Source organism: Protopterus annectens, chromosome 1.part2 (genome assembly GCF_019279795.1).
Source record: "Protopterus annectens isolate FY-2018-M chromosome 1.part2, PAN1.0, whole genome shotgun sequence".
In the NCBI taxonomy this organism is placed as follows: domain Eukaryota; kingdom Metazoa; phylum Chordata; order Ceratodontiformes; family Protopteridae; genus Protopterus; species Protopterus annectens.
The window spans coordinates 485,809,741-485,835,403 of NC_056727.1; the positions used below are offsets into that span (position 1 = coordinate 485,809,741).

Below are 25,663 nucleotides of genomic sequence, written 5' to 3' on the forward strand. Positions count from 1 at the left end.
TTTTTTGCTAATACTGATCAGTGATGCCTTCCCTTTTTGGGATTTTGCTCTATCATTTAGTAGCTTCCTCCTTCTATTGTATAGTTTGTTTATGGCTGGGGTCCACCAGACAGGACGTCTGCCTTTGGAGGATTGGGTCTTGGTTTTATTTGGGATTGCATGATCCATGCATTCCTGAAGGTGTTCATAGAATGCGTTTATAAAGGATTCTGCGGTCTGGGCCTTATTTTCACAGGCCCGGGGGCTTTAAAGGATTCCACCTCAGTTTTGAGGAGTGTGAAATTTTCTTTAGGGAAGTTTTTCACTGTGGTTTTCTGGGCAGGGGGTGGGGTCGGGATGTGAATATCCAGTGAGATTAGTTTATGCTCTGATCTTACCAGTGAGGGATACACTTCTGGTCTGGAGCATAGAGTCCCCATGTTGGTGATGATCAGGTCCAGTATGTTTTCCCCTTTTGTGGGAGTCATAACAAGTTGTTCCATAGCATTTGAGTTTATAAATTCTAGGAACCTTTGGGCTTGGGTGTTGGAGCTAGAGTAATGCTCCCAGTCTATGTTTGGGTAGTTGAAGTCGCCCAATATAATGCTGTTTGGAGACCTTCATATTTTCCAGTGTTCTCAGGAAGGCCGAGTGGGGTTCCTGGGTTTGGGAGGGTGGTCTGTAGCAGGCTATAAACTGGAAGGCAGTTTTACCCACTGTTAGTTGCACATGGATAGTCTCTGATGCTTCGTGCTTTGCCACCAACCTGGAGGTGTGGGTATCTTTGATGAATATCGATACTCCCCCTCCTTTTGTGGTTCGGTCCAAGTTTTGGGGCCGAAAAGCATGGTATGAGGTATAACCTGGTAGTGCTGGGGTGCTCTCGGGAGCCCTGAACCAGGTTTCTGTTACTGCGCCGCCTCCTGGGTCTTTTCAGTTCTTTTTTTTTTTAAACAAGTTTATTGTTTTTAACATACAAAATAAATATCATAACAATCTTATACAAGCAATTAAAATGTAAATAGTTATAACATTTAATAAAACAACCAAAATATTTACAGAGACATCCACTACAAATCAAATCAATTGATTAAACTGTAATGTTTTACTAATGAAACTAAGATTTTTTTAACAGGTTTTGTAAAGTATCCCATATAGTATAGTAAGAAGTTTTTCTAGTAGTTCTTGACTTTATTGTCATTAATTCCATATGACACACTTCTGTCATAACATTTTTAAATTCATTAAATGAAGGAGGAGTATCTGAAATCCAGTTTCTGGTTATTATTTTTCTAGCCACTGCTGGAATAGACCATAACAAGGGAAGTTTAACTTTTTTAACACTTTTAGGAACAGGAGTGTTAAATAATATAAGTGATTTAGAGACTATGAAATTATCTGTGAAAAGAGCCTGCAAAAAAATCATTGATTAACATCCAATATTCCTTCAGTTTTATACAGTCATAAAACATATGTGCCCAATCAGCATTTATTTCTACATTACATCTCTTACATAAGTTGTCTTTATTATTTATTTTATTCATCATTAAAGGTGCATAGAAAGATCTATGTAAAAATTTCCAAGTAAAAAGTCTCCAATTAATGGAGGAAGTAGTTTTATAAGCAGATTCCAATATATATTGTTTATCTTGTTGTTTTGGTGATTCACCATTAATAGAAATAAAATAATTCCAATAAGTATCTGAACTGTAATGAGTTTCTTCTCTAATAATTTTATGTATGTGTGAGAGATTACCTTTATCAGAAACCCTATGTTGTAAATTTAATATCAAGTAATCAATCAGAATTGGGACAGATTCTTTAACTGTTAAAGACATTAAATCAAGTTTATTAATAAGATGTTGACTAAAAGTCTGAATTTCTAACCAACATGTTTCTCTCAAATCAAATTCTTGCTTTAAGAAGTCTAAATTTTTTACTTTGTCAGACAGCAACTGATACCAATACTTTAAATCATTCTCTGTGACTAAAAGAATTCTTTCAGAGGTGGGTGATAAGAGAATACCTTGTGTATACATTATAGGAAATAGGATAAAATTCCATTCCTTATACTTAGGATGCATAAATATAAAATCACGATATCTAATAATAATATTTAATGGGTAACTAGCTAGATAATTTGGTGTAATAGATGAAGTACAAAATTCCTTCAATAACCATAACATGGGGTTATTTACAAAAGTATTTTTATGTATTAAGGAGATTTTCATGAAGTGAATGCTAATTAGTTCCCAATAATCCTTCCATTTTGCAACATATGACTGATCTATTAACAAAGTAATAACTTTTATAATAGAAGAGATAGTATATAAATTAAAGACTGGGAATGAAATGCCCCCTTGAGATCAGCTATTAGTATGTTTCTTTAATGCAATCCTAGGTCTATTAGGTGCCCATAAGAAATTTAACATTAGTGAATTCAATTTCTTAATAATTCTTTTTTTAGGTGGGAGTATTATTGATTGTATTAAATATAATATCTTAGGGAATATTATCATTTTAATAATTGTGAGTCTCTCTTCCATGGTAAAAAACATATTGTTCCAACTATTGAAAAGATTTTGTATATTATGAAGACAGTTACTATAATTATTATGTATAATAGATTTAATATCTTTAGTTAATATTATACCTAAGTAAGTTATCTGACCTGAGTTGGGTATATATTTGTGAAAATCATTAGTGAGGCCATTTTTTCGTGTGTATATAGGTAATATTTTAGTTTTTTCTTCATTAAATATCAATCCAGAGATATTTTTAAAATCTGTCATTTTATCAAATAATGACTGCATAGAAGAGTTAGTTCCTGCTGATGTAATTAGAACATCATCTGCAAAAAGTTGAATTTTAGATATTGTATTTTCATCTATATCAAATCCTACTATATCAGTGCTGTTTCTAATCAAATTAGCCCAAGGCTCCATTATTAAAGTAAATAATAGTGGAGAGAGTAGACACCTTGTTTTGTACCTTTAATATGGGTATTTTTTGTGAGACATATGTTCCTATCTTAATGTAAGCCAATGCTCCTTTATATAGATGTTCAATTAGATTCACAAATGCATCAGAGAAATTTGTACACTTCAATAAGATAAACAAGTAGTCCCAACTTACTGAGTCAAATGCTGAACTTATATCAAGACTAATAAGTGTTAAGTCTTTCTTTTTCCTGTTTGCATAATCAATTAACATTAAAGTTCTTCTTATATTATCAAAAGTATTTCTATTTATAATAAAGCCTGTCTGGTCTATATCTATTATACCTGGAATGATTGTCTTTAATCTGTCAGCAAAAATACTCATAAACATTTTATAGTCAACATTAAGTAATGAAATAGGTCTATATGAAGTGCATCTGGTTGGGTCTTTATTGGGTTTTAAAATTGGTGAAATAAATGTGTATTGCCAGGATGGGGGAGTTGTTAACTCATTTTGAGCTGAAATAAAACCCTATGTATTAATGAGTAAGTACCTTTAGGAAGAATTTTATAAATCTCTGGTATAATACCATCATTACCTGGTGCTTTGTTTGATTTAAGTTTGTTTATTTGTGTAATAACCTCTGTATATGAAATATCTTTATCTATTAATTTAGTCTGTTGTTTATTAAGTTTTTTGTTCATGTTTGTAGTTATAAATTTCTTTATTTTATCTTTAGAATCCATGTTAATGCTATTGTGATTAATTTTATGAAAGTGATTTCTAAATTCATCTAATATTTCTGGTAAACTAGAAACATTCTTCTTTTTCCCTGGAGAGAAAATTTCTTTGATATGATTTTGTTTATTCAGCCTTTTTGTTTCATTTTTAAGTCTATGTTAGTATTTGGGACTTATTGAGTAAGACAAAAACTTATATTTCTCTAATGTTATTTTGACTTTGAGTTAAAATTTCTTTGTATTTCTCATTTAATTTATTTATTTCCTCAATGACTTTTTTGTCCATAATATTTTCTTTATTATTATGTTTATATGAGTCTAATTTGCTTTGAATATCTAGTAATTCTTTGTCCCAGGATTTCCTTTTATTATTATACCATCTGATACTTTGTCCATACAAATATGATTTTAAAGCATCCCAAATGTAAACAATGGAGACATCAGGTGTAGTGTTTAAGTCTAAGAAATGTTGCACCTCTGTAAGTATATAATCTTTATAGTCCTTTAGTTGAGTTAAGTATGCTGGTATTCTTTTGATCTGGACATTATAAGTACTCTTTACCATGAATTCAAAGACAATTGAATTATGATCTGATATAGGACATGAAATTATTTTGGAATTAATTAAGTCTGTTACCATTTGGTTAGAAATAAAGACTCTATCTATTCTTGAATAAGTTTTATATCTGTTAGAAAAAAAAGTGTATGGTAATGATTTAGAATCTATCTGATATTAATATCATTCAAATGATATAAATTAATAAAATCCTTTAAATGTTTTGCATTAGATGTAATTTTCCTCTTTCCTGTAGTGGTAGTATCTTTTTCATGTAGGATACAATTAAAGTCACCTGCTAAAATAATATCTCCTATAGAAAATGATATAATCTTATTAAGATGGTGTTTCACTGTATTAGTGCCAATTCCTGTTATCCAATATACATTGATTAATGTATATACTTTCCCATTAATCTGTATTGTAACCATACAAAACATTCCTTTATCATCTTTATAAGATTTAATAGTTTTAGGTATGGGCATATTTTTGTTCCATAAGATAGCCACTCCTCTTTTTTTCTGTGTGTGTTCTGAGCTAACCAAGACTGTATATTTATTAGTGGCTAATTTATCTATATCCTTTTTCAGGAGATGTGTTTCTTGAAGGAATATTAAGTTGGCTCTGTGCAAATTAATATATCTCATTAAACTTGCCCTTTTACATGGGTTATTCAATCCATTAATGTTTAAAGACATTCCTTTTAGAGATACCATTTAACTTCTATGAACATATAAAACATATAATCAGAATAATAATTAACAAAATAAGTATTATTATGTCTCCTCCTTTAGGTGTTCCATTAATTATAGCTGTATTTAATGAAAATCTTATGGAATTTTGTGTAAGTTTTACTTTTATTTGCAGTGACAATGAGTTTATAAAATGTGATGTGGATGTCAAAACTATATACATACAACAATAATCAGGTGAAAATGATGTTTGGATTAAACAGTGCACCCAGCCTGGAGTTTAAAACTCCAACTTCGAGTAGCAAATACCACTCAAGTTATCCCCCTATCCTAAGCAGCAGTACTTCAGCTGCCACCAAATTAATTCAATACCAACTATTATTAACTAAAGTTAACCTCATTTAACTTGATTATCTATTATAACAAAGCTAAACAATTTTTATAACAGCCTCATATAAACATATAAAACATTTAGAAACAACTAATATTGCTATGTACATCTATTCTGTATAATACACTCATAATCAAAATAGCATTCTAACAATCTTGATAAAGAGAGCAAAGGAGAGAGAGAGAGAGAGAGAGAGAGACAAAAAAAAAAAGGGGAAATATCTACATGGTAGTTTAATAAAAGTTTGTAAGAATAAGTTCTTATTATTTGTTTATGTTCATTTGAATTCAATAACATATATTATCTTAGGCTATTATGGTTCAGACATTACTTATAATAGGGTATTCCCACTTTCTGCCATAGTAATACAGTTAAAAGCTCTTAAAACTTTAAGTTACTTGCACCAAAAGCTTCCTTCTCATATTTATTATTGCCAGTTAAATAAATATTTATTCTCATGCATAAGTTAAAAGAACATACTGCACAGCAATGTTGATTCCTAGTTATACATAAATCATTATGATGAAAGCCATCTCTTTTTTATATATCTGAACTGCAGCTTTAAAATATGTTACATGACAATTTCTTCTAAAATATAATCATAATGATACATGTACTTGTCTGTTAGTCAAGGCAAATGATTTATAACATTACATATGTTTAAATCATAAGCATTTATATACATTAAAGTGTTGCAGTCATATAAGCTTTCAAAAACAAGTGTACAAGTGTTTTACCTTCTATGCCTTCTAAAATATCTCATTAGTTTACTATGTCATATTAAGTCATTTAAAATCATTTTAACTTTTATATTTTATAAATTACATCTTAAATAAGTAAGTTATTATAAAGAAAAACTCACATTTAGGTGTCATAAAGTTCGTTTTTCATCACAAAGTCGCATTTACAGCAGTTCTACTTCCTGAAACAGTTTACTTCTTGGATCTGTGATGTGTCCGTGTGAAATCAGGGGTCAAAGTTCAAAATGGCTGCTTTCAGCTTCTCTGCGTGTATTCTGAGTGTTGAAGCTTTTAAAACGACTCGAGGACACTATTCACGAGGAAACCCACATCCCAGATTGTCTCCCATAACATTCTGGCAGGAATTTTAGTAAAAGCAAGTGACTGACATTCATTTTATAATACAAATGAATCTAAACAGTGCAAAACCTTCTCGAAGCATTTTACAAGTCATTACAGTCTCTATGACAGTGAAACCAAGCCTACAGTTGTTTAACATAAACACAACTTATTTTTATATGCCCTATTTCATTTTCTCATACAGATTTTATTACATACACATATCAGTATTATCAGAAGCATATAATGTTATAGATAAGAGAGAGAGAAAAAGAAGAAAAAAAAAGGGACCTACAAGGAGTATCTACAAAGATATATTACTTGCTGTTTGTTTTTATAAAGATATATTACTTGCTGTTTGTTTTAATAAAGTGGAACATGAGACATATTACTTTCAACTACTTTAGTTCTAGTTAACTGCAATTATATCATGACATATTATTTGAAATCATGTATTAAGTAATTAAGTCATGGTATAATATTTAGCAACAGTATTTAAACAGCATAAATAATTTAAAAAAACTAATAAATTATTTTTCCCTTATTTCATATTTTCCATCAAACCTCTCTGCCTGCCCTCCCCACCCTCACTGAATGTATAGTTTAAAGAGAATGCCAATATTTAAAACAAGAAGAGAAAGGAAATGTATCAAATTACTAACCTTAGGTCTCTTTATCACAAAGAGAAACAAGTTGATTCATAACAGGTTATTTGTTCCTCAGAAAGATTGATTATTTATAAAACAAAATCAGTTCTTTGCACACAAAAAAGTAACTTTGAATAAATCCTTAAGATATTTGTGGCTTTCTTGAAAATGTAGTAACTGTAATTAAAAAGTTCAAAGAAATATAGAACATGTCATTTGTTTTTTAGTCTTTTTTGCTTCTCTGAAGTCTTCCAAGAAGTTCCTGTTGCCATCCTCTTTAACGAAGGGCTAGCCCATTCCATATCTTCTATTTTATCTAATATTTTATTTTTTTTTTAATATACAGCAAAGCAGAGTCCAAGTCTTCAAAAATTATAGGGCCATCTGGTAAAAAGATTTTTAGTTTGGAAGGAAATAAAAGATGAGTTTTGAACTGTGCTTTCTTAAGCTTTCTTATTAATGGCAAAAAAACTTTTCTTTTTGTTATTACCAAGGAAGAATAGTCATTGTCAATACACACAGTTGCCTCATTAATTTTTATAGGAGCTTTAGCCCATGCAGCCTTTAATACCATCTCCTTGTCATAAGATGATAAAAATCTTACAATAACTGATCTAGGATACTTTTTATTTGTATTAGAATTAGATAAAGACCTATGGGCTCTTCCAATACCAAAAGAAAATGCTTCTGACAGATCTAAAGTTTTGGGAAGCCAAGTATTTAAAAAGGAAGTAATGTTGTTACCTTCTATATTTTCTGGCAGTCCAAAAATCCTTATATTATTAAGGCCTGGATCTGTTTTCAAGGTCATCTATTTTGGATTGAAGGTGTGTGTTCTGTTTCAATAAAAATTCAATGTTAATTTCTTCTTCCTGAATTCTATTGTCCATATCATTAAGAGTCTCTTCTATACCTGTAATCTGGGCTTTCTGATGTTGTAAGTCTTGATGTAACAAATCCATTTGTTTTGTGTTTTTTTCTATAAAGTTATCAATTTTAACATCCAGTCTGTCCATTTTAGTTGTTAGTTGCTGAATAGTTGATAGTAAAGACTGAAGCTCTTTCTTGATGCTGGAATCCTGACTGTTAGCCTTACTGGAACTCATTCTGAAAAGAGGTGATGAAAGAGAAATTTCCAAGAAGATTTCTGACAGGAAAATTATTTAAATTTTCTTTCTTTTTTAGATATTATTCAAGATACTAGTATTCCAAACGTTTTTAGAAAGAAAATTATTACATTAGTTGAATTTTAAAGTAATTATTTCCTGTCGGTGTAGTTATGTTGGTGGAGCTGAAGAAATCTGCTGCTATCCTGTGTTCATCCTTGGCCATGCCCCCCTCGGGTCTTTTCAGTTCTGACGTGTGTACATCACCTTTACTGGCTGAATGTTGGGCTACCCTTGGCAGGAGATCCCTTATGTAAAGAATACTGCAACAGTGAAGAGAAGGACATCTACTGTTATGGTAAGATTTTACACAACTGTACTTTCTATACATCATGTCAAGAAAATTTATGTAACATTTAACTTCATAATGTAACTGTGCCATTTAGGTGCAAGTTGTGCCTGTACTGGACCAGTGTACATACTTCGTCAAAAATGTGGCAAATAAATAAATAAAAGGATAAAAAAAGCATGGATGTTACTGAAGATAAGCTTTTCACCACTGCTGACTGTCACCAGTTCTGTAGTTCTGTACAAAACTCCCATGCAAAAAAGCATGAACAGTAGATGCCTTTCCTTTCTTATGGAACACTGCTTCCTTTTATGCATAACACCTCTCCTTTTGCTGACCATCTTTCTGTCCCAGGCAACACTGGCTATTCTTTGTATTCTTCATTGTTGCAGTAGTGTTAACTCTTGGAACTTCTGCTACTGAAGACCTCCTTTACAGAGCATTTCCCCTCATGGTCAGGCAGGCACTGCCCTACCTGGACATCAGTTGACCATGGTACAACAGTGACATCTTTCATTCTGTATCCATTCGAGCCATTAGCTTTTTCTTCCCCCCTCAAATTCTTATCCTGAAAGATGGTTCTTCTAGTGGTCAGTATTTCAACTAAAAATTATCTCTGATGTAGAGATCCCTTTGCGTAAAAAGTCTTTCACAGTGCTCCTAAGGGACAGGGGAGGTAATTTTCCATTTTTTGGATATCTGCAAGCAACTGAGGTGCCATGAAGACATACAAAAACCAGGGACTTTAGATAGGCAAGAGTAATTGTTTGTGACCTTTACCCCAGGAGAACAGGACAGGGAAGTATCCAAACAAACACTGTCCAATTAGCTGGCAAAACGCATTTTGTTTTGGTATGAAAAACAAGGGAAAACTTTATATGTGTATATTTTGCCAAGGCATCTGCTGCATCATCCGCCTATTCTTCTCAGACTTTGTGAGGTGTCTACTTGGTGGTTCTTCCACACTTTTACAAAACATTATTAGCTAGATGTTCAGTCCAGGTGTAGGTCAAGGATTGGTACTGCACTCCTGCAAAAACTTCTGTGACTACTCAACCTCCAAGGATTAGAGGAGCAGAAAAGTTGTCCATTTCCATTTTTGGCACTTTCTTCTCTTTCGCTGTTTGAGACTGGTAATCTTTTGATGTATCATAGATGCTAGTACAGCAAAGATTCCTTCAAAAAGAGTGCAGTTGTGGCTGTACATTCTCCAAAACAGTAAATGTTTGAGTGAGATCGCTGTTGATCCGGCAGACATTTCACTTTTTTTATTTTCCTGATTTCACAAAGACAGTCTAGCAGCTCATATCAGGGAGTAAATGGATGTTATTACCACCCACCATTGGCTCTGTGGTGATCCATACTCTGAAATATATGATAATAACAGTTGGACTCTTAGCTGAAAAATATTGACTACCTTTTTTTTCTTTATATTAATTTTATTGGTTTAAAAAGAAACCGGAAAGGGGAACTGTTTTCTTCAAATGAGATTTCTCTGGTGAAAAAGAAGATTGAGCAGGCTGATGGCTGCGTTTTATCTGGGGCACAGTCATGCAGCTTTACAAGCCAATAAATATGATACTCTGCCTCAGGAACCAAGGTGAGTGGAAGACCGACTGAAACTCACATAATTCCAGTATTTAAGAATCTTAGATTGTGCAACAGAGATGTGGGGAAACAAATGTGCAACAGTCAATGCCAATTTTAATAAGGATTTTCAAAAGTTAACAGTATTTCACACCTCTTTTAAGTGAATGGAACTGTGATCTGACAGGAAAGACTACAGCATGTAATTTTTTCGTTAATCTTTTCAAATGTGCAGTAAAAATGCATTTCTGTCAGAATGTAGATTTCTAAGAAAACAAGGTCACACCAGGGTGCCTCCACTCTGAGGATTTTCAGGGTTAGAATAAAGTTGATAATAAGTACTTGCTGGCAGGGTTGGATTGTGTAGAATCTAGCAAGATAAAAATGTATATATTTTTTCAGTTAGTCCTTTAATAATTGACAGACTGATTTGGTGGTGCTCATATCCTTGAAAATGCTGTTTGTAGTGGCCACTGCCTTTCCTCACAGGATCTTTGAGCTGCAGACCCCTTTGTGTATGGAATGCTTTTGGACCTTTCACAACCAAAAGTTCCTCCACTGGACTTTGAGGTGTAAGTGGCTACAATGCTGTCCTGCCCAAACTGAACTTTCGTTAGTGTTAGTTCTGTGTCATTCGAATGTAGAATGGTGGATGATTTGCACCTTTTGTAGACGTGGGTCTTTCTTTCCTGCAGCAGAATATATCATTGATCATCATAATGCAGGTTGTAGTGTTTAACTGAGAAAGTATTTCCCCCCATGAACTGGAACTATAGGCTGTGTTTGTTGTTTTAAAACCCTTGGAAGAACATTTGAGATTTGAGCCTTTCCTGTTGCACTCAGACCATGGTGCCTTACATAAAAAAATAGTATGCACTCCTGCCACCTCTGCAAAGAAGGAGCTGCAGGTTTAGCAGTGAGCCATAGAACCCAGTCATTGCTCTCTTAGTTACATACATCCCAGAGAAGTGAAAACATTTGTGGTTTCCCTTATCTGCAATCCCAGTGTTCTGGTACTGAGTCCTTGTCTTGTCATTATGTGTCAGGAGTGGCACATCCAGGAATCAACCGCTTTCCCCACAAAAGAAAGTGTGGTTCTTCCTCTGTACTGCTCTGATCAGCAGGGCAAAAGGAGCTGATGGTGGACATCTTCTTTTTCTTGTGGCAGGGAAGACTATTTTACTGCACACGTTTAGTAACATATTTAAGGTCCTGCTTACAGTGAGCCTTGATGAGAGTGGGTCATTAGCTTCAGTAATTTACATAACCTCCCATAAATCCTTGATCACTTGAGTGAATACTTCTGTGTGGGCACCATTCTACAGTGGGAAAATAAATATTAGAAGGACCTCTGGAGAAAGTTGGACAGGTATTGCCTTATCACTTCTCATCCTTCCTTCATCAGCATCCATAATACCTAATTTGCTAGTCAAGTAAGAGTTATCTGGGTCATAATTGTGGCTTTATCTTTCTACACCAGTGGGGATAGTACAATCTAATGTTACAGTAGCATCGACCAGAACAAATGTACTGAGTTTTCTTATATGCTTTTTTCAGCTTCCAGTTTGGAGCATTCTTTGCAGAGTTTTTCTGGTAGGAAAAAGCTGACAAGTTTCAGAGGGCACCCTTTCCATTTGCAAAATATCTAATGTGCTCTGACATGACGTGGAGGGGTCTATAGGTTGCTGCAGCTAAACAGCTTTACGTTAAGGGCACCATCAGCATCAGGGTGCTTACATTTGTTAAATGTGAATATATTTGTACATTCTTTTTTATCATGTATTGTTTGTTTTTGTTAAAAAAAGGAATGTAGTAAGCCATTTCACTGTATTTTACTGTTTTAGGGACTTAAAATTAGAATCTTACCTGGATTTCTATTGGAGAGACTACTGTTCAGTTGTAAAGGCCACCACACATTCTTGTGTCATTGATGAAGGTAAGCTGTATGTGAAAACAAATGCAATTTCAAATTATTTTAATTGTAGCAATTTTAATAGTAGTAGTAGTATGTACTGAATTCTGAATTGTTAAACTGTTTTTGTACAATAATAATGAGTACTTGCATTTGTAGAATTTTGTTCGATAATTGCCCAGCTGAACAATGGCTTGTTTTATTCATAAAGTTTTACATTTTTAATTTTATTGGGTTATTCATTTATCAGCTCCTAACACTTTAATACAATATACCCTAGAAATCCATAAGTATTCCCTTGATCCAGAGTTCCCTCCCTCAACTCAATATGATATCTCATTTCTAGATTTCTAGAAGTGGCATTGTTTTATTTTCTGATGAGGTTGCCCTTTATTGTGTTCAGAAGCTGATACTGCCATCCTTCCTCCTACAGTTGCCAGTCAGAAAGTGGACTTGAGGACCCCTCTTATCTCTTTGAAACAGTAAACCAGGACTTCTGTTAAACAACCTAAGAAAACTTTACTTTGGTAACAGTACAGTAAAATTGTTTCAAAGCTACCTTAAAAAAATGAACCTTCCAAGTCTGTACTAATAAACAAGTATCCAGTACAGGAACCTTCCGTACAGAGTCCCATACAATTCAGTACTAAGCCCACTACTGTTTGCAGTCATTAATGTCATAGCTTCACTAAATCTCATAATATACGCAGATACACTCAAGTCCAGTGCATGCCCAACAATCTTATAATCAGAATTATAATTTCCTTAAGCCAGGGCAATGGACTGAAAGTAGTAGACTCCTAATCAATTCAAGAAATGCAGATCTTATGCTTTTTGCTTCAAACTTCCCACTCCCCCTGACTTCATCGGTTATAACAACCATAACAGTATTATTTCCCAAGTCACAGAACATAAATATCGCACCCTTATTCTAGACCCAGTTCTATCTCTTTCCTCACATGCTGCCATTATAATCAAAGTTCTTTTGCAACTAAATCTCTGCTATAAAATATCTGATGTGCTCACCCTAGAAGCACGGCTTGCCCTGGCCAAAATTTTTAACTTGCCTAAACTTGAATATGGCCTTCCTTTAAAAGCCTTTAACTCTGTCTACAATACCCAATGACTACAAATAGCTGAAAACAAAATATGCAGATTTTCTCTGCTGGAGAGACTACCGAGCACAACGCTGTGATATAGTAATGAAAGTTAACTGGTTATCAGTTACAGCAAGATCAGTTTAATTGCTAGGTATACTCATATTCAAAATATTAAATGAAAGGCTACTGTCCACCCTTGAGAAGAAAAACTGTAATAAAGGAACAAATATATGCACTAAGAAATACCCAAGAAATCAGTACCACCTTAGCCAGATCCATCCCTCTTTAAAACGGTCACTGGCGAAAAGCCTTTTCTAGATTGGGCCATGAAGTAAATTTCAGAGAAGCTTTACCTGAATACCTACATAATAAAGCCACATGTAAATGTTTTAGAGCCAGTGATTAAGGTACAGAGTATATTTGTTCTATCACATCTTCATTCATCATAACTCCTTCTGTCACTACCTCTGCCTGTTCGTAGCTCATCAAGACTCAGTCTACCAAGGTAATTACAAAATTTTAAAAGTATATACCTGTCAGTCATAGATTTGTAAGTATATACATATACAGTTGCTCAGAACAATGCATCAAATCTCACCCAGCTTTTATATAATGAAACATCACACCCATTAACCAATTAGACCCATTAACTAATTAGATAATTAACAATGAACTAGTCAATAAACTATTAAAACTATCCACTAAAAATGCATATATAAATACATTAATACAAATGTTAAAAATACTAAAATACTTTAACCTACAATATTATTAAACTTTAAGACACATGTAATGGCAGTAGTTTCATTGATTCCTGGAAACTCAGTGGGATTTAGCCTTAACTGCCATTTAAGTTCACATATATCCAGTACAAGGTCTATAATTCTACCCTGGACATCTTTGGTTACCTGCTGTATAACCAAGAATTTAAATTTATGGTCCCTGTGTGAATGGATGTGTCTACTTAATGGATTGGTTAGCTTGCCATGCCTAATATCTAGAAGATGTTCAGCTATCCTATTTTTAAATTGCCTGCATGTTTTTCCTACATAAAAACAGGACATGATTGGCACTTGGCCATATATACCACATTTTGACTATTGCAGTTGAAGTGACCATCAATATATAAAGGGGTACTATTCAATCTATACCGTTCTGTAGTTTCTAAAATATGTGAGCAAAACAAACACATATTACATTTAAAATTACCCTTAATCCTGTGTTGATGTCCACCCAACCTGTAAGTACCGGCTTCCAGTATATTTCTCAGAGATTGATCCTTCTTAAATATCACCTTGGGCAGGGGCCCCACCTTATTCCCTATATTGTTATCACTTTTCAAGATTTCCCAATTCTTGAGAACAATATCCACAACCTCAGACGCATCCAAATTAAAGGTGGTAATGAAGCTATTTGAATAATTATTTACTTTCCTAACTTCCGTGGACTGCATACTAAATTTCCATCCCTTACCATTTGCTAGTAAAGGTTGGTAAAATCCAGATTCACGATTGACAATTATCTCCTGTTGGATTTTATTTAACAGGTCAATGGGGTACCCTCTCTTCAAAAATAACTGCTTAATAAATAGCTCATCCAAAACGTCTTGTCCATAGTAACCGTGCGGGCAGCCCGCACCATCTGCCCTTTGACTATGGATTTTTTATGATGAGCAGGATGCCAACTATTAAATACCAAATAGGAATTGGAGAAGGTTGGTTTCCTATAGATGGTTGGTGTTAATTTTTTTATCAACTTTGTTATAACTCAAATCCACATCCAGATATGTGATATGTGTGTCACTATAGTTGTGAGTGAACTTCAAAAACTCTTCTGAATTGTTCACATATTCAAGAAAAAATTGGAGTTCAACCTCCTTTCCTTTCCAAATGATAAACAAATCATCCAAAAACAGAGTATAGTATAAAATTTTACTATGGAAAGGACCATCTATTGTGTACCTGCTCCCAATATGACATGACACAGTTCGAAAATATTGGGGCGCACACCATCCCCATTGTAGTACTGTCCTTCAAAGTATATAAAATTATTTTTAAGTACAGCCTCAATTAACAAAACAAACTTGTTTATCTCATCCTGGTCAAAAAGACCAGTTTTCAAGAGTTGATATTCGAGCCACTCACATCCTTTTTGGTATGGAATCACAGAAAATATGTTATACACATCAATGGTGACCATAATAATGTCACCATTGATTTTAACTTTGTCCAGACCTTCCAAAAATTGCCAAGCGCCCTTAGTAATGTATGTAAATACTTTTAATCCCCTCTGAAAATGAAAATCCAAAATTTGCTTATGAAGTGGGTCTTGGGTCTTTTCCCATCCATTATTGGTCCATATTTGGGATTACTAAGTCCTTTATGGATTTTGGGAATGCCAAATATATTTGATATCATTGGAAATTTGTTTATCATATAGGCATATTCATCCTCTCTAATTTGCCCTTGATATATCATGTCTTCAAGAAATAAGTCTATTTTTTATATGTTTTATGTATCTCATTAAGGGAAACCTCTTCATAAGTACCATATGTTAATATAATATTCATCCCATTCAAATAGTCACTCCTATCCATGAAAACCACACCACTTCCTTTGTCTGGCTTCATGACATGAATATTCAAGTCCTCAGCCAACCCTTTTAACAAAATCCATTCATCACTAGTAAGGTTAGAGGAATACTATGTACGATTATTCTGTTTAAACTTTTGCCTAATCTCCTTTTCACAAATTTTTTCGTATATTTTAACTTGGTTATTCATGGGGGGATTAAAAATACTTGATGTTATGTGATCCTATCTCGCCTACATTCTGACTGATGGTTCGGAGCCGATCCCTCGGCTCCGACTCGGCACGCTTATGCCAAAGAGCGAAGTCTCTTATTGGCTGAGCTTACTATATCCCAGGATGCACCACTACCAGTCCCCCAGATCTCGTTTGCCGCTAACTAGCAAATACGTGGTCTCGAGCTGGCTGAGCTAAGTAGTGTTTTTTCACTAACTTTTTCTGTCAGGAATTTTCTATTTCTATAACAAAAAGCTGTTTTAACGGCTATTCTGTACTTTTTGTGTGTGATTGGGTATTTTTTGTGAAAAATTTGTGTGTGATTGTGTGTTTGTTCTGACTAGAGGCCCCCCTTGAACTCAAGGGCCTTTCCCTGTCAGTAAATTTAATTTCAAATCCTTAGGGGTTCTAGGATCCCCTTTAGTTATTTTTCTGTAGTTGTCGGACTGTCAACCTTAATCGGCAACCGTGAGCTAATCATTGTAGTGACAGTCAATTTATAAAAAAAAAACAAAACTGTGTGTTTTTCTGTGTTACTGAATTTGTTGCTATAATGTCTCAGGCTCCTAGGCCTTCGCCTTTAAGAAGTGCACTAAGTGCAGCTTTAAAATGTCAATCACAGATGACCACTCTCTCTGTGTTTATTGTTTGAGCGCTAAACATTTGCAGGAGTCCTGCAGCGTGTGTCACACGTTTTCCTCGAGGGTCCTCCAAGAGAGGAAAAATAAACTTATTTTGAAAGGCCTTATAAAACCCTCTTTTGAAGAAGCATTAGCCCTCTCCTTCTCCTGCTAAAGAAAGGGCGCCGGCTCACCAGTCCGTCGGACCCGACCGCCAAAAGACATAGGCAGGCTTCTCCTTCGCTCCACGGACTTTGGAGCCGAGGGCGGAACGGTCTGCCTCGCTGCCTCCAGTCTCGACTCCTCTGGGTTCGGAGCTGACGGCTGGGGCATCGAGAGGCGGGTCACCTTCATCGGCTCCACTGATCTCGAGCCGATGAAGGTTGTCCGCCAGACACTTCCTCCTCGGCCAAGTCCTCTTCGCACCGATGGAAATTGCTTGTGCTCTCCTTCGCGCCGATAGTTATCGAGTCGCCTCGGAGCCGGTCCCCTAGTCCCTTGGAGCCGTTGGAGAGACCTACTCTAACCCGTTCGGTCTCCTCCAGGTCATCGAGGATGTCAGATTTGGACATAGACAGGGTGCTCCAAAGACTGTTCCAGTCCCCAGTCTTTCAAAAATTTGTTTCGGCTCCAACCCAATTGGCTTCGGAGCAGATAGCCCACTCCATTGCCATTCCTCCTCCGACCGCTTCGGCTCCGTCGGAGCAGGTGCTGATGGAGCCAGTGGAGATCCTAGGGTCGGCTCCGACCCTTACTCCACCGCCGGCCTTCGCGCCCGAGTTTAGCCCACCCGCTTCTTCCGCCGGACCCGGGGGTGACGCTTCGGGACCTATGCTGCCAGGCCCGAGCCCCTCTCCGGGTGCTTCGGCCGCGGGACTTCCGCCTGCTATCATGGCTCCTGGGACCGGACACTCCCAGGACTCTGGGGTCCGGCTTTCAGAGCTATGAGGAGTGCCTTGGCCAAGTCTTCTTCGCCATCTCACGGCTTTACCGCACCTTCCTGGGCATGGAGACTGGGTCTTTGGCAGTTCCCCTGTCTCTAGGCAGCGGAGCCCTGGGCCTGAGGTTACCCCACTGGGGTTCCCTCCTCCTGAGGGTTCTTCGAGTTGTCTTCAGAAGAGCCCCCAAGGAAGAGATCGTGCAAGAGGAAGCACGTGGACTCCCCCGACGAGTCTCTTACATCGGACACTGATCTTGATGATGGAGGGGTCCCCAAAGTTGTCCTCGGATGATGTCTCATTTGCAGACATTCTAGAAATCCTTAAGCAATGAGGCGGCTGGAATTCCAAACCCCTCCGCTGATGAGTCAGTGTTTCTCAAGGCCTTCGGCTCAGCCCTCCGCCTCCTGGGTGTCTCCGCCCTTCGACGAGCTCCTGGATTTGGTTTGTCGGAGGGCGTGGGAACACCCAGATACTGTGGAACCAGTGCCTTCTCGCCCTAACAAATTTTTGTCTGCCCCACCCGAGAAGGAGTTCTTGACGAAAGGCGTGGCTGTAGATGCCATGGTGGTGGCATCTGCTACCCAGCAGGACGTGGCAGAGGCTTCAACGTCCGCCCATCCTCCTAATAAGGAGTCTAGGAGCATGGACCGCACAGGAAGCGCACCCTGACTTCAGCGGCCTTTACTCTGAGGTCCCTGAATTATTTGGCACATTTCACCAGACTACAGAGGGATCTGGTCAAGGAGCTCTCAGACTCCCTCTCAGGTAACCTACCTGAGCAGCTAGCCCAGTCGGTTAGCTCTCAGTTGGCTATCCTTACCTCGATTTCTAACTCGTCCATGAGGCTCATTTCATATGCGGCCGAAGGGGCGGGCAGAGCGGCAGGCACAGGCGTGGCTCTACGGAGACAAGCCTGGCTCCGTTGTGTCATTTCTCGGAGGCCTTCAAGTCTTCCTTTGCCGACGCCCTTTGATGGGTCCTCTTTGTTTGGACCCAAGGTAAAGACACTCTTACCCGCTGTGAGCAGGAGGGAAAGACTTTATCTGCCGTAGGAGCATCGTTATTCCACTCCCTTTTCGCCTTATCCCAAGGCTAAAAGAGGAGGGAAGATGTGGTTCCATAAATCACAGAAATTCTTTCCCCAACAGCAGGAAGATTCCCCTTCCAGAGGCAGAGGACGGGAAATTATTCTGGGAGACGCCGTCCCAGAGGCGGCAGAGGCCCCGCAACAATGGAGACCGCGAGTCCTTTCGTGGCTCTTCAGCCTCCCACACTCCATGAGGGATTGCCCGGCTGTGCTGCTCGAGCCAGTCGGGTGCCGCTTTGCCAAGCACCTAAAAGCCTGGGAGTCTATTACTCAGGACAGATGGGTGCTTCGGATTTTGCCGGAGGTTACACCATTCCCTTCACACACTCACCCCCACCGTCCAAAAAATCCCGGACCCACCACCCAGTCAAAGGGAAATTGCAGCCGAGAAGCTTCAAAGCTGCTGGAAAAGGAGTCATCCAACCGGTCCCCAAAGACCAGATCGGATCCGAAACTACTCAAGGTTCTTTTAGTGCCAAAAGACAGGGGACCTGAGACCCATATTGGATCTCAGCAAACTAAACCAGTCCGTCATGAAGTCCAAATTCGAATGGTCACCTTACAATCCATTCTCCCATTGTTGGAGAAAGATGTTTGGATGTGCTCCATAGATCTCAAGGACGCCTATTATCACATACCGATACATCAGGCGTCCAGGAGGTATCTGGCGCTTCAGCCTGGGAGACAGTCATTTCCAATTTTGTGCTCTGCCCTTTGGTCTCACCACAGCCCCCAGGGTGTTCACCAAGTGTTTGGCAGTAGTGACTGCTCACCTGAGGAGTCTCGATTCCAAGTGTTTCCCTATCTGGACGACTGGCTCCTGACTGCCACCACCAGGCATCTACTACTAGAGAACCTACAAGCCACCATCTCCCTGGGTGCTTCCCTGGGAATTACATTCAACTGGTCAAAGTCTGTCTTGCTGCCTTCTCAGCGCATAAGATTCATAGGAGCAGAGATAGACTCAAAATTGATGCGAATCTTCCTTCCTACCGAAAGGATACAAACATTACAAGGTCAAGTCCGAGCCCTGCTTCTAAGATCCAAAGCTCCAGCCAGGTTGGTCCTGCAACTTTTAGGTTCAATGTCTGCTATGGTTCTCCTAGTTCCTCTGGCAAGATTGCACATGAGAATTCTTCAGTGGCTGTTATCGCCACAATGGTCCTTTCAGGATCTCCCCCTCAATCATCACATACTGATTACAGAAACGTGCAAACGGGACCTCCGCTGGTGGCTTCTGCCATCCAATCTGAATTAGGGAAGACCTTTTGTTATGCCCCCTCCGGTAGCCACCTTGACGACGGATGCCTCCCAGACGGGGTGGGGGGGGCATTGTCTGGGCAGGTCAGTTCAGGGTTCTTGGCTTCCAAACGAAACCTTTCTCCATATCAATGTGTTGGAAATGAGGGCTGTACTTCTGTCCCTACAAGCCTCCACAACTTTCTCCCTCAAGGCATTATCGCTATCCACACAGACAACATGTCGGTGGTCTGGTATCTAAACAAACAAGGAGGGACCAGATCTTACCCCTTTGCAGAGAGGCCATGAGGGTGTGGGAATGGGCAGTGGCTACCAACCGCTTCCTGGTAGCGACCCACATTCCAGGAAAATCCAATGTATTGGCAGACAGACTGAGCAGGACTATTCTTTCTCCTCACGAGTGGTCCCTGAACAAGCTGTAGCAGCTCAGATTTTCAAAAGATGGGGATTCCGTGCTGCGACCTGTTTGCAACACCACAAAACACGGTGCAAAGGTTCTTTTCCTTGACCCCGCGTCAAGGGGAAGCAGCTACGGATGCTCTAGTCCAACCTTGGCCAACAGGACTGCTTTACGCTTTCCCTCCGGTTCCACTCCTTCCCAAAGTCATCCAGAAAGCTTCCCAATTGGGGTCCACAATGATTCTAATTGCTCCAGATTGGCCTCGTCAGGTATGGTTCCCCTACCTACAGAAATATGCTCTGGACGGTCCCTGGTTTTTGGCTCTAACTCCGGACCTTCTGATTCATCAGTCGGGACAACAGCACCAGTCCCTTCACACTTTGAAATTAGCAGCTTGGTTCCTCCACTTCCGACCTTAGTCAGAAATCACACCTTGGACCCTGAAGTTATTCACATTTTATCTTCAGCCCACAAACCCACCACTAAGAAATTGTATCACAGTAAGTGGAAGAGGTTTGCTATCTGGGCTCAACTCAGAGGCTTAGACCCTATTACTGCCCCAATACCAGACGTCCTGAAATTTTTAACATCCTTGTTTAATCAAGGATCTTCAGTCTCTACTATTAAGGTCCAACTAGCAGCTATCTCCAAATTTCACGAATCCATAGACCCACCTTTGATGAGTAGCAGATTATGTAAAACTTTCATGAAAGGTGCTGTGCTTTTAAGACCCCCAGTTTTTCATCCTGTGCCTCCGTGGGATCTTGATTTGGTACTTAGTGCCTTAACATCTTCCCCTTTTGAACCGGCTGCTACATGTGAGTTGAAATATCTGTCTTGGAAAACTGCCTTCTTAATTGCAATTACCTCTGCAAGAAGAGTTTCAGAACTTCAAGCCCTATCTATCAAACCACCGTACTTGATTTTTCACAAGGATAGAGTATCACTTAGGCCTAATCCATCTTTTGTTCCAAAAGTTTGTTCTAATCTCTGTCTCCAACAATCTCTAGAGCTACCAGTTTTCTTTCCAAAATTTTCAAACAAAGCGGAATACACCTTGCATAAGTTGGATGTTCACAGGCAATTGCGCTTCTATCTAGACAGGACTCAACAGATTCAAAACAGACCAATTGTTTGTGTCCTTTTCAGATAATAAACTGGGTAAAACCATCACTAAAGCTACTATTGCCAAATGGATTAGAGATTGCATAACTCAGGCTTATTCCTCTTCAAATAAGCAACTTACAACATCCGTCAAAGCTCACTCTACTAGAGCTATGGCTACCTCTATTGCATTTCATTCCAAGCTCGCTATTTCTGAGATTTGTGCTGCGGCTACTTGGTCCAACCCGCACACTTTCATTTCCCACTATAAATTGGATGTGGCATCTAAAGGGCGAGCATCATTTGGTTCCACGGTACTCAGGAGTGTTTTCCAGTGAGCCACCCAGGATTCAGGTGCTAGGACGCTGTCCCATCAGTCAGAATGTAGGCGAGATAGGATCACATAACATCTTTTAGTTATGTACTCACCATAACTTCAGATGTTTGGGATCCATCTCGCCACATTCCTAATACCCACCCTCCTTCCCCTGCCTTGGAGATCAGAAGAGATTGAACGGTTTGAGTTCTACTGTTTTTATCTTGTTTCATCTGGCGATGTTATATAAGCAGTGCGTGCGTGTGTGCATGTATGCGGACAAACTAGATCTGGGGGACTGGTAGTGGTGCATCCTGGGATATAGTAAGCTCAGCCAATAAGAGACTTCGCTCTTTGGCATAAGCGTGCCGAGTCGGAGCCGAGGGATCGGCTCCGAACCATCAGTCAGAATGTAGGCGAGATGGATCCCAAACATCTGAAGTTATGGTGAGTACATAACTAAAAGTTTTTTTAAGCCTGTTTGTCTGTGTATCTAACTTGGCATCAGTATCATTAAACCACATTTTCAGATTAAGCTTACGAGTAAAACACTTAAGTCCAATTAAAGTGTCAGCTATATTTCCCCTCCGACTAGGTACATAGGTAAACCCCTTAGCTAAAAGATTGACATGTTTAACCCCTATATTTTTAGTAGAATAATTATAGACCTTGAAATCCTGGCCATCATTTAAAATTACTTTAGGTTCAAAAATATTTAACATTTCATCTACTATGAATCCAACATTATTAGATACTTCCTGCAAAATTGTGTTGTCATGTAAATATGCATTAAAAACATTAAAATCCTGTTCGATGTTACTCAACTTATTAGTTGTGTCAACATGACTAATAGAACGGGTCTATATCATAACCACGAAAGCCCGTTTCAGCAAATACATAAACGTTGACACATATTGCACGAATCGCGAATACACCGAACTCCCTAAACCACGAAATTCAAAATCTTGAACCGGCATAGTTGGCCAACCCCACTGCTCTTTACATACTACCCACCCAAACAAAATAAATAAACCACATACATACACTAACCAAAACCCTACTTCTAACCCTACACTAAACCTTACATATATCACTGTCTATGCATTTACCTTAACCCGGACCCTAGCCCAAAGGTCCATAACTATCGCACACGTACCTTACGGAGCTGTACCGCAGAAGGTCCAACTATGCTGATTCGAGATTTTGAATTTCGCAGTTATGGGCATTCGGTGCATTCACGGTTCGCGCAATATGTGTTGACGTTTACGTATTCTCTGAAACGGGCTTTTGCGGTTATAATATAGACCCGATAGAACTACTAACTTCATTTGAGCTTAAATCAACATTATCATTGGCCATTCCACAAAAATGTGTGGGTCCCAAAACCATATTAAGTTTATCAGCATGAGCCAAACAGTCACACAACCTTTTAATATTAACACTAAAATTACTACCATTAGTAGAGTCTGTATCTGCCATCATTGAATAAACTGATAATAACGAGTCATTTAAAAGCGGAGTATCTTGTGCTGTATATTTACTTCAATACCATCACCAGTAAAACCTGAAACCATAGATGTGTTAACATTACTCAAACAGTGAGTTCCATTAACGTTAAGGCCTTCTGATGCATTAGTATCCACTCTATTTGATGCATCTACTTCATAAAAAACATTTGAGACACAATTGCTATTTTCATTAAAACCCATACTATCATAAACAGGACAAAATGTACTCCACAAAACGTCCGATGGTGATTTTATATTCTTGGCGTTCATGCAATGAGGACAGGACATAGCACCAATTTGCGGTGCTTCATTAGAGTTAATACCAACATTAATTTGAGATGCCAAATCACCATTCCATCGCTCTGCATAAACTGAATCATTCAAAACACAAGAAAACAGACAGTTCACAGCTTCTTTGAATATACCAATGTCACTATTTTCAGGGACTTGTTGATTCATGTTACTACAAAGTCCAACAGAAAAAATGGACACAGAATCATGTATATTAGCCTCGGTACGTAGAAAAAAATGAGGCATTCATACTACAAAAAGATGAAACGTTACTAATCTCATTCACTGTATCTAATCTAACATTATCTAAACTTTTTTTTTTATATTTTTCATGCCCGTTAATGATTTCGTTGGAGTCATTGTAATCACTTACATGCTTAAATGGCGAAGCCTGCCTTCTTAGCTAGTTATTCGCCTCCAACTCCTACTCCTGGTTTTTGGCCTCGCACCCTGGGCAGCAAAATCTCTGTAGTTGCTCCCCGAGAAGTGAAATTGCTGGTGTCTACCTTTTAATCTTTCGGATCTTCTGACTCCTTCACCGCCATGGTTTTGGAACTGTTGATAGTTTCATTGATGCTGTTTATTGGCTCTGGCATCTGACGTCATCCCCTCATCGTACCGTACACCACCATTGGTTCTTTCATCTCCACTAGCCCTGTAACCTCCTGAAAGAGGATAAACTTGGTCTTTGGCATATTCATTGATATCCCTTTTACCAACCTTTACTAGCAAATGATAAGGGATGGAAATTTAGTATGCAGTCCAGGGAAGTTAGGAAGGTTAGGAATGTAAATAATTATTCGACTAGCATCATTACCACCTTTAATTTGGATGCGTCTGAGGTTGTGGATATTGTTCTCAAGAATTGGGAAATCTTGAAAAGTGAAAACAATATAGGGAATAAGGTGGGGCCCGTGCCCAAGGTGGTATTTAAGAAGTATCAATCTCTGAAAAATATACTGGAAGCTGGTACTTATAGGTTGGGTGGACATCAACATAGGATTAAGGATAATTTAAAATGTAATGTGTTCGTTTTGCTTACATATTTTAGAAACTACAGAACATTATAGATTGAATAGTACCCCTTTATATATTGATGGTCACTTCAACTGCAATAGTCAAAATGTGGTATATGTGGCCAAGTGACAATCATGTCCTGTTTTTTATGTAGGAAAAACGTACAGGCAGTTTAAAAATAGGATAGCTGAACATCTTTTAGATATTAGGCATGGCACGCTAACCAGTGGATTAAGTAGACACATCCATTCACATAGGGACCATAAATTTAAATTCTTGGTTATACTGCAGGTAACCAAAGATGTCCAGGGTAGAATTATAGACCTTGTACTGGATATATGTGAACTTAAGTGGCAGTTACGGCTAAATGCCACTGAGTTTCCAGGAATCAATGAAACTACTGCCATTACATGTGTCTTAAAGTTTAATAATATTGTAGGTTAAAGTATTTTAATGTTTTTAACATTTGTATTAATGTATTTATGTGGGCATTTTTAGTGGATAGCTTTAATAGTTTATTGACTAGTTCATTGTTAATTAATTAATAAATGGGTGTGATGTTCATTATATAAAGGCTGGGTGGGATTTGAAGCATTGTTCTGAGGAAGTCCCTAAAGGAGGGAAAAAAGCGCTAAACCTTTGTGAAATAAAGTTCTTTGGACCCTGCAGTGATTGTGTCATGCTGTGCTTTGAGGTTCTACATTATGAAAACTACATATATTTCTGTGCTCTTATATATTTATTTTTTAAAACTGTGAAAGTCCTGCTGTGTATAAAGTACAGTTGTGTAAGTTGAACTTACCATAACAGTAGGTGTTTGAATGATTAGTGCTCAGTAGTGTTAGCTATATGGGGTTATATCCTGCCAAGGGTATAACACCTGGCCAGCTTCAGGGCACCTTCCATGTGCCCAAAGTGTCAAAAAGCTTTAGCTGAGCTTAATAAAAGACAAATTTGGGCACAAAGTCCTTCGGAGCTTTCCTTCCAACAAAGTGGGGGAGGCTAAGCCCTGAAAGGACAAGGCTAGGAATAACAAAATATAAATGTCCACACTCTAGCTTTAAAAAAAAAAAAAAAAAAAAAACGCACCAAAAACAAGGGGGATGGAGGGAGGGAGTGACTATTGCAGCAGTGATCATTTGAACATTTACTGTTACAGTACGTTCAGCTTGTACAACTGTACTATGTTCTTCATATTGATCATTGCTGTTGTAGCCTTAGTTATATGAATAGATTA

At 38.0% G+C, this 25,663-nt stretch overlaps 1 protein-coding gene across 1 annotated transcript in view; it reads left to right on the forward strand.

Annotated features, from left to right (window-relative positions):
- Positions 1-25,663, forward strand: part of ANAPC1 (anaphase promoting complex subunit 1) — a 3,613,296-nt gene that overhangs the window by 1,539,907 nt on the left and 2,047,726 nt on the right. The window contains exon 18 of the mRNA XM_044060160.1: positions 11,911-12,002. Coding sequence (XP_043916095.1) covers positions 11,911-12,002 — 92 coding nt within the window. The remainder of the gene's footprint in view (positions 1-11,910; positions 12,003-25,663) is intronic.